Below are 15,787 nucleotides of genomic sequence, written 5' to 3'. Positions count from 1 at the left end.
ATCATTGTGCTTGTTGTGCCTATTATACTAATGTTAACTTGGAACTGTTGTCACTACTACTGGTTGTATGGTGTTTGTCTTTTAGTGTTTTAGTGTTTTTTTTGTATTAAGAACTTACGTTTCTACACCGACCTCTTTTCATTGTTCTACTGTGAAAATTGGAATTATGTTCATTGACGCTTATGTAACTGCTGTTGGCTGTCTTTGCTGCGCGAAACCAAAACTAAAGAAAGAAAGAAAGTGTAGCTGTCTAGTGTGACAGCGACTGTAACGTGTCCATCCGACGGACATACCATCAACATGCCCTCAGTGTTCGCGAAACTGATGCGATGTCTGGAATTTAACCGACGACTGGGGTGTAGAGTCTGATGATGGGGAAACTTACGGCATAACCTATCTTCTCTTCTCTGTCGAATACTAGCAACGAAATTTTTGCACCAGGAGGAATCGAACCAGCTACCTCATAGTCGAGTGCCATCACATAAACTTGCGATAGGGACCGCGGCTGTGGGGCTGGGCTATGTGCAGAAGTTGCGATTAGATTTTAGAGACCCTTGTTTGTATCTAGCATATTTTTTTTTTTTTTTTTTTTTTTTTTTTTTTTTTTTTTGCGTTGCCGTGGTAGCAGCACACCCAACTTTCTTCCCAATCGCATTACATTTCCCTAGATTTACTGTAATGTTTCACTTCTTCACTGAGTTTCGGAAATCATTCTATACGACGCCTACGTTTTCAGTGAAGTTGGAATGTTTTCGGGGTGGGGAAGATGAAATAGTTTGGCGCAGTACTTCATTGTAGATAGTGTCTTCCATCCGAAGATCTCTGTCGGACGGCTTGTGTTTCTTTGTTCTTTGTGCTCGTAGCAGAAGGTGTCATCAAACGCTGCGGTAGCAGGGCTCCAAACAACGGTCCACTGCCGTAAACAGGGCGCGCCAGACTGGCGCCAGAACACTGGCGGCGGACGTCGACTTCATTTTAAAACTGGCGGGGCGGCCAGCGCCGAAACCGAGGGCACTTCACGGAGCTGATAAAAGAACAGAATGTCAGCAGCACGGAGAACGACCGCCAGATCTGCCGGAACCAGCGAGGGGGACGGAAGATACGGCAGATCTGAGATGCCTTCCGGATAAAAGAGGACAAACAAGGGCGACCCGGGAGAAAACCGGGAAACTATCAGCTGAGACGGTTCAGTCCAGTCACGTCGCTGGAGTGGAAATGCTGTGGACGTGCTGAACGTCACGGTGACTAATTCTGAAGATACAGATATCCTAAACCACATACGTTAGCATACGCAGTTCTCTTTATGACAAAACAAACTGCAAAACGATTTAGAAAAGATCTCTGAATGGTGCGAAAAGCGGAAGTTGATGCTAAATAACGAAAAGTGTGAGGTCATCCACATGAGTGCTAAAAGGAACTCGCTAAACTTCGGTTACACGATAAATCAGTCTAATCTAAAAGCCGTAAATTCAACTAAATACCCAGGTATTGCAATAACGAACAACTTAAATTAGAAGGAACACATAGAAAATGTTGTGAGGAAGGCTAAGCAAAGACTCCGTTTTATTGGCAGGACACTTAGAAAATGTAATAGATCTACTAAGGAGACTGCCTACACTACGCTTGTCCGTCCTCTTTTAGAATACTGCTGCGCGATGTGGGATCCTTACCAGATAGGACTGACGGAGAACTTCGAAAAAGTACAAAGAAAGGCAGCACGTTTTGTATTATCGCGAAATATGGGAGAGAGTGTCACAGAAATGATACAAGATTTGGGCTGGACATCATTAAAAGAAAGGCATTTTTCGTTGCGACGGAATCTTCTCACGAAATTCCAATCACCAACTTTCTTCTCCGAATGCGAAAATATTTTGTTGACACCGTCCTACATTGGGAGGAACGATAACCACGATAAAATAAGGGAAATCGGAGCTCGTACGGAAAGATATAGGTATTTATTCTTTCCGTGCGCTATACGAGATTGGAATAATAGAGAACTATGGAGGTGGTTTGGTGAACCCTCTGCCAGGCACTTAAATGTGATTTGCAGAGTATCCATGTAGATGTAGATGTAGATATAGATTTCTGTCAGAAAAGATATCTGGCATGGCAAATTTAATTAAAAAAAGCCACCTGTTTTGCTTTTACAAACAGTCAATCTTAAGAGATATAAATGTTGCAACCTGACTCGTTACTTAAAGGGCTAAGTTGTCTTCCATGATAAAAGGCAGTTATTTTGTAGTAAGAATAGATCTGAAGATGGACTGTTTGCAAATTCGAAATCAGTCTTATTTTTAAAAGAAGAAGGAAAAAAAGAAGAAGAGAAGAAGAACTATGTGATACCTAACTGCTAAATATATAAAAACTGTTATCGTCATTAGTACTGCCTGCGATGTAATTCACTGGCTAAGATGCAAGTTTTATATTCGGAATAAGCATGGGTAAGACTTTTGTGTACACACAAGGAATTGCTTTTTTTTTTTTTTTTATAACTTGATCACGAAGTTATGAGAGATGGACCTCAGACATGTACAGGCGAAGGATACGGAGGGAAATTACCCTAGACCTCTTCGATGGGAACATTGTGGCGTTCACCTTTTTCAATTTACGGAAATCACAGAAAATCTCTAGGCCTATATGACTGCCCAAACAGGGATTTCTACTAGCGCTTGACACTTCAGAAGTACGGAGAGACAACAATGATCATCCTAAGGGCATAACACGGAATGTGACTGAGCTACACCGTTATAAAACATCGGTGGACTTTCTCAGTATACCAGTTCACCAAGGTATCCAATAAAATGAAAAAAAAGGAAGCCAGATGGGGGTTTAAAGTCCCACCGATGACGAGGTCAGTAGACACGGAATACATTCGGTTTGGAGAAGGAAGTCGGCTTCGTCCTTTTCAGTAGAACAGTCACAGTATTTGCTTTAAACGATATAGGGAACCCACAGAAAACCTAAAAGTGGGTGGCTGGACAGGGTGTTGAAATGATGTCCTTTCGAACATGAGCTCATTGTCTTTCCACTGCCCACCTCGCTCAGTTCCAACAAAATCAGTATGCCGAAATTGTAGCAAGGAACGCAGTGCAGTGGCAGTTGAAGATAACAAAACGAAAGTCGAAGTTTTAAATCCCGCGTTTAAGAAATCGTTCACGCAGGCGAATCGTACAAACACACCGTCGTTTGACCACCGCACAGAGTCCCGTAAGGAAGACACAGTAATAAGCATCCCTGGCATAGAGCGAGAACTAAAAGAGTTGAAAACAAATAAGTAGCCAGATACGGATGGAATCCCAAAACGGTTTTACAAAGAGTACTCTACGTCATTGGTCCCTTATTTAGCCAGCATCTATCACGAATCTCTAGCCTAACGCGAAGTCCCAAACAGGTGGCTCCTGTACATAAGAAGGGTAAAAGGACGGACCCGCAAAATTACAGACCAATATCCTTAACATTGGTTTTCTGCAGAATGCTTGAACATATTCTGAGTTCGAATATAATAAATTTCCTAGAGACCAAAAAACTTATGTAGGGATCAGCACAGTTTTAGAAAGCATCGCTCCTGTGAAACAGAGTTTGTCCTTTTCTCGTATGACATACTGCGAACAATGGCTGAAGGGCAAAAGACAGATTCCATATTCCAAGATGTGCGAAAATCAGTTGATACGGAACCTGACTGCAGACTGTTACCGAAGGTACGAGCGTACGGAATAGGTTCCCAGATACATGAGTGACTCGAAGACTTCTTAAGTACGAGGGCAGTTCAATAAGTAATGCAACACATTTTTTTTCTCGGCCAATTTTGGTTGAAAAAACCGGAAATTTCTTGTGGAATATTTTCAAACATTCCCGCATCGTCTCGTATAGTTTAATTGACTTCCGACAGGTGGCAGCGCTGTACGGAGCTGTTAAAATGGCGTCTGTAACGGATGTGCGTTGCAAACAACGGGCAGTGATCGAGTTTCTTTTGGCGGAAAACCAGGGCATCTCAGATATTCATAGGCGCTTGCAGAATGTCTACGGCGATCTGGCAGTGGACAAAAGCACGGTGAGTCGTTGGGCAAAGCGTGTGTCATCATCGCCGCAAGGTCAAGCAAGACTGTCTGATCTCCCGCGTGCGGGCCGGCCGTGCACAGCTGTGACTCCTGCAATGGCGGAGCGTGCGAACACACTCGTTCGAGATGATCGACGGATCACCATCAAACAACTCAGTGCTCAACTTGACATCTCTGTTGGTAGTGCTGTCACAATTGTTCACCAGTTGGGATATTCAAAGGTTTGTTCCCGGAGGGTCCCTCGTTGTCTAACCGAACACCATAAAGAGCAAAGGAGAACCATCTGTGCGGAATTGCTTGCTCGTCATGTGGCTGAGGGTAACAATTTCTTGTCAAAGATTGTTACAGGCGATGAAACATGGGTTCATCACTTCGAACCTGAAACAAAACGGCAATCAATGGAGTGGCGCCACACCCACTCCCCTACCAAGAAAAAGTTTAAAGCCATACCCTCAGCCGGTAAAGTCATGGTTACAGTCTTCTGGGACGCTGAAGGTGTTATTCTGTTCGATGTCCTTCCCCATGGTCAAACGATCAACTCTGAAGTGTATTGTGCTACTCTTCAGAAATTGAAGAAACGACTTCAGCGTGTTCGTAGGCACAAAAATCTGAACGAACTTCTCCTTCTTCATGACAACGCAAGACCTCACACAAGTCTTCGCACCCGAGAGGAGCTCACAAAACTTCAGTGGACTGTTCTTCCTCATGCACCCTACAGCCCTGAACTCGCACCGTCGGATTTCCATATGTTTGGCCCAATGAAGGACGCAATCCGTGGGAGGCACTACGCGGATGATGAAGAAGTTATTGATGCAGTACGACGTTGGCTCCGACATCGACCAGTAGAATGGTACCGTGCAGGCATACAGGCCCTCATTTCAAGGTGGCGTAAGGCCGTAGCATTGAATGGAGATTACGTTGAAAAATAGTGTTGTGTAGCTAAAAGATTGGGGAATAACCCGGTGTATTTCAATGCTGAATAAAACAACCCCTGTTTCAGAAAAAAATGTATTGCATTACTTATTGAACTGCCCTCGCAATAGAATCCAGTACGTTGTCCTCGACGGCGAGTGTTCATCGGAGACAAGGGCATCGTGAGGAGTACCTCAGGAAAGTATGATAGGACCGCAGTCATTTTCTGTATATAGAACTGACCTTGTGGACAGGGTGGCCAGCAATCTGCGGTTATCTGCTGATGATTCTGGGGCGAACGAGAAGGTGTCGAAGACGAGAGCCTGTAGGATGACACGGGATGACTTAGACAAAATTTCTAGTTGGTGTTATGAATGGTAGTTGGCTCTAAATGTAGAAAAAATGAAAATTAATTTAGTTTAGTTTTAGTTATGTTTTGTTCCGTAGATCATTTTCCCTATTATTTTATCGATATGATGTGGAACAGGTCAAATTACAAGACATATATACACACATGAATAGTGCTAATATTTGTATTACTGAAATTTTTAGTTCTACATATGCAACTACATCTAGCGGTACAATCTTTTTTTTTACCATTTCTGAAACAGAAACTCGTCCATGGAGTAGAAGGAGTTGTCCAAAAGAAATGATTTTAAGCTACATTTAAAACTTGATCTGCTACCTGCCAGACACTTTATGTTGTTGGGAAAATGATCAAAGATTTTTGTTGCTGAATAATGTACTCCTTTTCCAGCAACTGACAGCTTCACTAACGCATAGGAAAGGTCATTTTTCCCTCTAGTGTTGTACGTATGAGCATCACTGTTCTTCGCGAACTGAGATGGATTATTTGTAACAAATTTCATTAGCGAATATATGTACTCTGATTGTGCAGTTAAAATACCTAACTCCTTGAAAAGGTGCCTACATGACGTCCTTGGGTGAACACCACTAATTATTCTCACGGCTCTCTTTCGTGCAATCAATACTTTATGTCTAAGTGGTGAGTTACCCCAGAAAACTATTCCATAATACATTATTGAGTGGAAATATGCAAAGTACGTTAGGAGGCTGATCTGTTTATTACCAAGTCTAGCGATTATGCGAGGAGCGAAAGAAGCTGAACTTAGTTGTTTGAGAAGCTCAGTAATATGCTTCTTCCAGTTCAAGTTGTCATCAATGTGAACACCCAAAAATTAGAAGAAATCTACCCTGTTAACTGAGCCCTGTTCATATGTTACATCAATTGTCGGTATGACTCTATTCGGTGTACAGAACTGGATATAGTGAGTTTTTTAAAAATCAAGGGAGAGACCATTTTCTGAGAACCACTTAATAATTCTTTGAAAGACATACTTAACAATATCTTCAGCTGCTTTTTCTTGAATGGGATTTATTATAACACTCGTGTCATCTGCAAAAAGTACTAGTTCCGCTTGCTGAACATTAAGAGGGAGGTCATTTACAAGAATAAGGAACAGCAGAGGACCTAAAATTGAACTCTGTAAGACTCCATTTGTAATAACTCCCCATTCACTAGAATTTACCACCCTCCCAACATTATTTGTGCTATTCAGAGGCTGAATAGGAAAAACAAACCGGTAAAGTTCAGAGACCGCTTTAGTAGTGTCCTGCTTGACACAGTCACGTTGTTTAAATGTTTGGGCGTAACGTTGCGAAGGGATATGAAATGAGACGATCATTCGAGGCTTGCGGCAGGGAAGGTGAATGGTCGACTTCGGTTTATTGAGAGAATTTTAGTAAAGTGTGATTTATCTGTAAAGGAGACCGCATATAGGACGCTGGTGCGACCTGTTCTTGTGCACTGCTCGTGTTTAGGATGCGCACCAGGTCGGAATGAAAGGAAATATCAAAGCAGTTCAGAGGCGAGCTGCGAGATTTGTTACCAGTAGGTTCGATCAGCACGTAAGTGTTACGGAGATGCTTCAGGAGCTCAAGTGAAAATCCCTGGAGGGAAGAAGAGATCCATTTCGAAGAACACTATTGAGAAAATTTAGAGAATCGACATTAGAAAGTTACTGCAGAACGGTTCTACTACTGCCAACGGACATTTCTCGTAGGAACCAAGAAGGTAAGATACGAGAGATTAGAGCTCATACGGAAGCATGTAGACAGTCATTTTGCCCTCGCTCTATCTGTGAGTGGAACAGGAAAGGAAACGCCTAGTAGTGGTACAGGGTACTGGCTTGTGCATTGTGTATGTAGGTGTAGATGTGGGACGCACAATGCATCCGACATCATTGCTGATCATAAAGCTGGAGCATACTGCAGCGAAAGAAGAGTGGGAAACCATATTACGTTACAGCGGCAGCCTGTAATATAACTTTCGACTCATTTTCGACACAATTATTCTACAAACAATCTTCTAGGCTGTATACAAGCCATTTGTGAGTGATGTCCTATTTTACCGATGTCTCTTCTTTTAGTCGTCTCCTTGTTTGTCCCGGCTTCTTGAGATCTCTTGATGAAGAGGCACTATATAATAAGTTCCGCAGTGATACAATGAAGTTACCCAACAGTTGGTGATGTAGCTTTTGAAACTGCCGGTTTATTGGCATTTATGGAAAGAAAAACACTCTCATACTCTCATGCGGTCACGTGTAGCATTTTGTATATGTAATGGGACTTACTGCGCCGTAAATCGTTCTGATAAATTAATTAAGCTGCATTAAAGTGTTGCTAGGCAACATAATCAAAACGTGTCTCAATTAAAACTGAACCTCGATATTTTAAACAAACTTTCGATTCATTTTTTGTCAAAATCAGTATTTGTCTCAAAATTAACTTCCAACTTAGTGAAGTGAGTCAAAGCGCATTTGTAACTATTTTGTGTGATTTACAGGACAGCTCGATTACGCATTGGCGTGTAACGTATTTTAAATCGGGCGCGCAAGTTTCAGTTTTCCCTAATGGGCTACACGACTCTCTTGTAATAACGTGATCTCACATAAAGTCTAACTGGAACCGGATTTGTCTCCATCCGAGTCAAAATCATAAAAATAAAATTGATCGCACAGGTGAACGAACTGTACACGCGCACTTTTGCACTCTTAGTGATAACTCGTCTCAGCAAAAGCTGCACATAAGTTCACACTTTTTTATGCATACAGAAATCAAAACTCCTTTCTATTAAACAGATAAATTATGGCATGCAATTACTAATTAAACATTTCCGATTCTGAATAAAGTTCAAGAATTTGTATTTCATAATCAATGAAATTTATCGCCTGAGAGTAAATATTAGTTTGCTAAAATGGATTCAGATTACAGTCAACTCGCGTCTGGACGATGACGTTACGAATCGACACTTGTTTGGAATGAGCGAAATACCTGTACTGAAAAATACTGTTCGCTGAGTGATTTACTGACTTTAACGACAAATTTGGTACCCCTTGCAGCGCTACACTATCTTCCACAGGCGCCAATCCAGCATGGTATGAAGGAGAGCTAGTACGAAATTTGGAACGTAGGAGACAGGTAGAGCTCGTGCAGAATGTTCCATGTGCAGAAACACAGTGGCAGCCGGCTGGCAGCACGACCGCAGTGGACACGCGCCGCCTGTCTGGAGAGAATGAACGATTACATTCTTTGCCTGCTCCAGCGAGAGCGTTGGCCAGTGCGCTAGACTGCAGAAATGGCAGCGCGTGCGTGACAATCGGCTCTCCTGTCCTCAGACGAGTTTACAGAAACTCCTGGATGAAAAATTTTGATTTTTCCCTTGCTTATAGCCTTATATATCAGCCCATGGTGAACTGCCTATGTTTTCGGTAATGGTCACAGTTCCCAGAGTGAGACTTTCACTCTGCAGCGGAGTGTGCGCTGATATGAAACTTCCTGGCAGATTAAAATGTGTGCCGGACCGAGACTCGAACTCGGGACCTTTGCCTTGCGCGGGCAAGTGCTCTACCAACTGAGCTACCCAAGCACGACTCACGCCCCGTCCTCACAGTTTGCAATGGTCATAGTTCTTCTGACACATCCGAATTAAGTACCTCCCATCATGGAATTCGAATAGTTTGACTGAAAAACAGGGGCCATTATGAGTTTCCGTCTGGTGCATTTTTGGTCATACATATGAAATGTAAGTAACATATTGATGTTTTCTACAGACAAGGGAAGAGATCTATACCCATCTCCAATATACAGAAAGAGGACTTTATGTAGTGTACTCACTTTTGAATGTGCACGCAAATACTACATGCAAGACGCAGAGCCCAGCGTTGCCCGGGATGTTTAATATCTGCCACACAAAATGATGGGCCCTGTGCCTTGTTGGTACTCATAGCGAATACAAGCCTTACGGAAAGCTGCAATCACTGCAAATCAAAGGGCATATTTAAATCACTGGATATCAACGGAATGCGAGGAATGAATACATCTCCATCTGGGGCATATCCCGTGATAATGATGGCCTCCATTACGTTCGGCAATAGGTTCTTCACGGCCAGTTTTGTTCCGTTGCATATATAACGCTGGCAGCTAATCAATAGATACGAGTTTGCAATTGTATTTCTGTCAAATTCTCGGACTTTCGCTCGTCCCGCTATCTACCTCCAAGACGGGTATTTCTCCTGCAGTTTATTCTCGTGACAGGAATTACAGTCAGTTTACCACGATATGTTTCGTTTGTTAGACATTTCATTTTTCATTAATTTCCTTCACTGTTTCATATGAGAGTGGAAATTTGAAGTAAATCGGCCAAGAACTTTGAAGTAAACCGAGCAACTACTCTTCTAGGTGTATGGTAACAACATGTGATATACATACATTTTTCTCCCTGATATATTTTATGTATTTATTAATACATTGTGTAAATTAAAAAATATATATAGCCTTTGTCCGTCCAAAGGTTCATTTAGTTCTCGAATGACTACCGAAAATGTGCCTCGCGGACGATGGTAAACAATTTGAGCAAATGCTTAAGTAACGTATAAAAATACGTTTCGTTAAGAAAAGTATTTATTTCATGGGTGATACGTTCCCAGTAATTCTGAATAAAATTGTTAGTTTTTTTAAATTGTATTCTATCTGGTTACAATTTCGAGTGGTATTTATAGAAACATTTGTCCGACAGCAGTCGTTTTACCTTCAAGAAGCATTCAGACGTCTCCAGGCAAAGATAGGTCAGATGTTATTATTATTTTTTAAATCTAAGGAAGTTAAAACAGTAGTTTCTTTGTTTCGATGAATAGGGCTATTTATTATTATAAAGTACGAACGAGCGGCGTTTCGGGGACTGATGACCTCAGATGTTAAGTCCCATAGTGCTTAGAGCCATTTGAACCATTTGAATTTGAGCGGCGTTTCTGCATCGGCTCCGACCATTAAGGAGCAATGAGGAGACTTAAGATGGAAAACCGCCTGACGAAACTGTTATTTCCACAAAACTTGGATACGTACAAACGTTTGAAATATTTCTTCTAAGCTCTATCTTAATCGCCAGAACCTAGTGTATGCCATAGTACCATGTGCGAAAACCATAGATGAACTGTGGCCGAGTGGTTCTAGGCGCTTCAGTCTGGAACCCCGCGACCGCTACGGTCGCAGTTTCGAATCCTGCCTCCGGCATGGATGTGTGTGCTGTCCTTAGGTTAGTTAGGTTTAAATAGTGCTCAGAGCCATTTGAACCATAGATGACCCTGTGTTTATGTCGTATAGGAAAGGAGGTTTCACCTCATCGTTAGTAGCGTAGGCCTGTCTTGCTGCGTATAAAGACGGAGTCTCGCATGAGAGGTCTTCTTTGCACTGCAGTAGCCGATTCTGGCCGCATTGTAAAAGATTTCAACGTCAATATTAAAGGCGCTATATCACTGAAACTGCCCTTACAAGAGCTGTTCAATGCAGCTGTGAGAAATATACGGTCCTAATTTTTTTTTTTTTTTGTTTTTTTTTAGGTTCTTGTTTCAATACCTCGGTTGATTCCATAGATCAAGGTGTTGTCCATACAAAACATTACGTGCCCCTCACCAACTATCAATTGTGGAAAACCTCGTTTCGATAGTTAGTTAGTTAGTTACGTGTTCCATTGATCAATCTCACGGTAACCACTATGTTGTGGAACGTGTGAAGTGTATAAAAATTTGACACATGGATCAAACTTTAAAGAAATAAAAGAGGTGTTACGTCTTACCGTCTTACGTGACTCACCGTGTATAGTGAATTATTCAAGGGGCGCAGCTTCTGGTACTGGACGCGACGGGGCGTCGGGACCCACGAAGAGAGGCAGCGTCTCCTGACGCTGCGTCGACGGCTGCTGAGTGGGCGCCGGACAAGGCGCTGCGGTGTCAGACTCCTTGGGGGTGCCCAAGAAAAGCGGCTGCAGGACAGGCTGCACAGCCACCGCTTGGGAAGGCGGCCCGGCTGAGGGGTCGACGTCCATCAGCTCCGAAGGCGGTGGCGACTGAAGAGGGACCGCAGGCGCCGGAGCGACCACCTGGGGCGCTCCCAGATGAAGCTGCGCGGGAGGCATCAACGGGACGGGCTGTCGGCGTGGTAGCGGCGACGGCTGCTGCTGCTGCCCTGGGGGCGGCAGCGAAGTCGGAAGGCGCGGCTGGAACCCGCCGCGGACCAAATCTGTGGACAAAGAACGAGCGGCAGAATCCGGGCGGCCAGCGCGGCGCAACTGGTTCTGATGCCTCCTGTACACCCCAGTAGCACCTTGAACAGTATAAAAACCGCGACCCTGGACACTTATCACGGTACCACGTTCCCAACGACGGCGACCGTGATAAACTCTGAAAAAAACGGCGTCGTTGCGCTGAAAACGCGTGCGATGCTCAGAAGCGGCGGGTCGATCCGGGGGGTGCAACAACCGTAGTAGGGTGCGATGACGACGGCCGTGGAGAAGCTCCGCAGGCGAAGGGCCGTCGCGTGGCGTGGTCCGGTACGACGACAGGAACGTGATGAGGGCCTGCTGACGAAGTGCGTAGCACGAAGGCGGTCCATATGATCCTTGAATGTGCGTACAAAACGTTCCGCTGCACCATTCGGTTGAGGGTGGCACGACGGAGTAAGAACATGGCGAAAGCCATTGGCAGAACAAAAACTTTCAAATTCAGCAGAGGTAAATTGTGGACCATTGTCAGACACTAAAACTTCTGGAAGACCCTCAATACAAAAAATTGAAGTCAACGCCTGTATAGTTTGTGCAGACGTTGTAGACTGCATGGGCACAACAAACGGAAAATTACTAAATGCATCTATCACGATGAGCCAACGAGAATTCCAATGTGGACCAGCGAAATCAATATGTACTCGCTGCTAGGGACCGGCAGGGCGTGCCCACTCAAAATAGCGTTGAGGCGGAGCAGCTTGGTGTTCGGCACACGTCGAACAATCTGTAGACATCTGCGTAATCTGCTTATCAATGCCGATCCATGTACAATGACGGCGGGCAAGCTGCTTGGTGCGGACCACTCCCCAATGACCTTGATGCAACAAGTCGAGGACCTTAGATTGGAGCACTTGGGGAACCACTACACGAAGCTGGTCATTCTCGGTGCGTAACAGCAAAACTCCGTGCGAAACAGACAACAGATGACGTTGCGGATGATAGCGACGAACCACAGGATCCGATATGTCCTTTGCCTTGGACGGCCAACCACGTTGAACAAAACGTAATAGTAAACTCAGATGAGGATCCGTAGCTGTCTCACGTGCCACCTGACGATAATCAATCGGAAAATCCCGGAGGGATTGATGCTCATCGGCGTCAATCTGATGGCAAGAGTCTTCAGAGGAATCGAAGACATCATCCGCAGCAATCGGCAATCTAGAAAGCGCGTCAGCGTTTGCATGCTGAGCTGTAGGGCGATACAGTATCTCATACTGGTATTGAGATAACAAAAGAGCCCAACGTTGTAGTCTCTGAGCTGTCTGCTGAGGAACTGGTTTAGACGGATGAAACAGTGACGTCAGGGGCTTGTGATCTGTTACTAAATAGAATGGTCTACCATAGAGGTAGTGATGGAATTTTGTGACACCGAACACAATAGCCAACGCTTCCTTGTCCAATTGGCTATAATTACTCTGAGCTTTGTTGAGCAATTTAGATGCGAACGCAATAGGACGTTCGATGTTACCGACTCGGTGAGACAACACAGCACCGAGGCCGAAAGAAGAGGCATCACAAGCTAACACCAGAGGCTTGTTAGGGTCGTAATGGACCAGACAACGACCATTCAATAAAGCCTCTTTAAGCTGCTGAAAGGCTGATTGGCAATCAGCTGACCACACAAACGGAACATTCTTACGGCGGAGACGATGCAACGGTGCAGCAATCTGTGATGCATTAGGTATAAATCTAATGTAATACGTCAATTTGCCAAGAACTGCTTGCAATTCATGCAGATTGCGAGGGGCGGGCAAATCACGAATAGCTGCTAAATGTGACTGAGAGGGATGAATGCCTTGAGCATTAATAACATGTCCCAGATACTCCATCTCCGTAAGGAAAAATGAACATTTATCGATGTTGCAACGTAGGCCTGCCTGAGACAACACTTTAAACAAACACTCCAAATTACGGAAATGTTCAGCAGGCGTCCGACCGGACACAACAATATCGTCTAAATAGTTGCAACACGATGGCACATTAGCCAGAAGTTGTGACAAAAAACGCTGAAAAACAGCTGGAGCTGACGCACAACCAAAAGGCAAACGCAGACAACGGAACAACCCCAACGACGTGTTTATGACAAAATACTGTTGTGATTGCTCGTCGAGGGGCAATTGCAAATATGCTTCACGGAGATCAATTTTGGAAAAGAAACGAGCTTCCCCTAACTTATCCATCAGCTCGTCCGGTCTAGGCAAAGGAAAAGAATCAATGACAGTCTGAGGATTAACTGTCGACTTAAAATCAGCACAGAAACGTAACTTGCCAGACGGTTTCTTTGTAATAACTAAGGGAGAAGCCCACTGGCTCGCTGAAACGGGTTGAATAACACCGTTGTTTTGCCAACGACGAAGTTCATCTTCTACAGGTGCCCGGAGGGCGTGAGGCACTGGACGAGCACGACAAAATCGAGGCTGAGCATTATCTTTTAACGTAATATGAGCGGCAAAGTTCGCAGCACAACCTAGTTCGTCTTTAAATATGTCACTGTATCGTTTACACAAATCGGTTATGCTGTCTTGAGGAACAACAACAGAATTAATTTGCAACACATTGTCTTGGATAGACAGGCCAAACAAGTCAAAACAGTCTAATCCGAAAATGTTTACACTGTCTGTAGCGCGGAGCACTGTGAATGAAACTGTTTTTGTATTGCCACGGAATGTGGCCGGCACGCTACATACACCTAACACAGGAATTTGTTCTCCACTATAAGTAGCCAAAGAATGTTTTGCCGCTGAAAGTTTAGGGCGGCCGATAGCCGCATACGTAGCACTATTTATGAGAGTCACAGACGCACCAGTGTCTAATTGAAAATTGAAGGTCATATCCTGGATGCGTAGCTTCACAAATAGTTTATTACACTGTCTCTGGATCGGTGCAGTGGAGGCGGAAGACACAAAATCAGCGCGTTTAGCGCGTGTTCGCTGCTTACGACAACTCGTGGGTTGGGCTGGTGGAACAACAACTCCCGCTTCACTGGCAGTCTGTACATTACTTTTTACAGCGTTTGAATTACGCTTGGGTCGCATAGCAGAGGGCTGGGTGGGTGGCTTATTGCGAACAAGTTTATTACCCACACGAACCGTGGAAGAATCTTTAAACGCGACCTTCTGGGCGGGCTGGCTTTGAAGAACATGAATATCCATGGGCTGGGCAGCACTAGAATTGTTCTTGCGTTTACGAAAAAAAACAGTCTGGATGTGTCCTTTCCTATGACAAAAGTGACAAACCGCGTTTCTCAACGGGCAACGTTCACGAGGATGAGCAAGAACACACTTAGGGCAAGACTTAACTCTATCATTTTGCACACGCGGCTGACGAATGTGTTTAACATGACGCGGCCGGCTAGTGTTTACAGTCTGACTCTGCCGGCGGGGCCGCGGGCGTGACATAACTTCCTTAGCACAGGCAATTTGAGAAATACATGGCTGATCTAACTCACACTCAGCATAGTCAAAAGTATCTTGGGCTTCAATGATGTTCATCACAGTCTCCAAGGACGGGTCAGGCAACTTTAAGATAGCAGCACGAATACGAGAATCTGCAATGTTTTGAGTAATAGCGTCTCGTAACATGACATCACTGTAGGAAGCTCCACACACACAATTAAATCGGCACTGACGGGTGAGGCCCCGTAAATCTGTTAACCACTGTTTATTAGATTGATGAGGCAGTTTCTTTAATCTGAAGAACTTGAGTCTGGCTGCTGCCACATGAACTCGCGACTCGAAATATTCAGCAAGCTTGTTAACAACAACATCATAGTCTAAAGCTTCTGGCTTGGATTCCGGGAACAGCTTACAAAGTAGTCGATAGACTTCCACGCCTGCAGTGGAAATTAAATAAAGCTGCCGCTCAGTACCCGTGATTTTGTAGACTGTCATGTGCGCCTGCAACTGCGCGAAATATTCTCGCCATTCTTCTCTTGATGCATCAAAAGCACGGAAAGGTGGTGCTGCCTGTGCTTGTTCCTTTTGTGTTGGAGGATTAGCCGCTTGTTTGGCGATTGCTTCCACCAGACATTGTATTTGCTGACTCTGTAACAAGATCAACTGTTGTAATTCGGCAGACATAGTGAACACAAAGTAAACCAGCCCCCAAAAGTTAATCGCTATAATTAGTATAACCAGAAACAAGTTGAACCAGCCCTGCACACGAGTTCGGAAGTCCTCGT

General features: G+C 44.2%; 1 protein-coding gene and 1 non-coding gene across 2 annotated transcripts; both read right to left on the bottom strand.

The window, feature by feature from the left end:
• Positions 1–8,845: 8,845 nt before the first annotated feature.
• On the bottom strand, positions 8,846–8,920 carry Trnaa-cgc. The gene has a single exon. It is a non-coding gene; the product is annotated as a tRNA-Ala (tRNA).
• A 2,234-nt stretch (positions 8,921–11,154) lies between these two features.
• Positions 11,155–14,759, bottom strand: LOC124596156 (proline-rich protein HaeIII subfamily 1-like). Its single transcript, XM_047135185.1, has 2 exons — positions 14,630–14,759; positions 11,155–11,567 (listed from the first exon to the last, which is right to left on the bottom strand). The coding sequence occupies exons 1-2, from the start codon at positions 14,757–14,759 to the stop codon at positions 11,155–11,157; spliced, it is 543 nt and encodes a 180-aa protein (XP_046991141.1).
• Between the last annotated feature and the right edge of the window lie 1,028 nt (positions 14,760–15,787).

Source organism: Schistocerca americana, chromosome 1 (assembly GCF_021461395.2).
Source record: "Schistocerca americana isolate TAMUIC-IGC-003095 chromosome 1, iqSchAmer2.1, whole genome shotgun sequence".
NCBI lineage: Eukaryota > Metazoa > Arthropoda > Insecta > Orthoptera > Acrididae > Schistocerca > Schistocerca americana.
The sequence above is the reverse complement of the archived record's forward strand: the minus strand, read 5'-3'. Positions and strand labels throughout refer to the sequence as shown.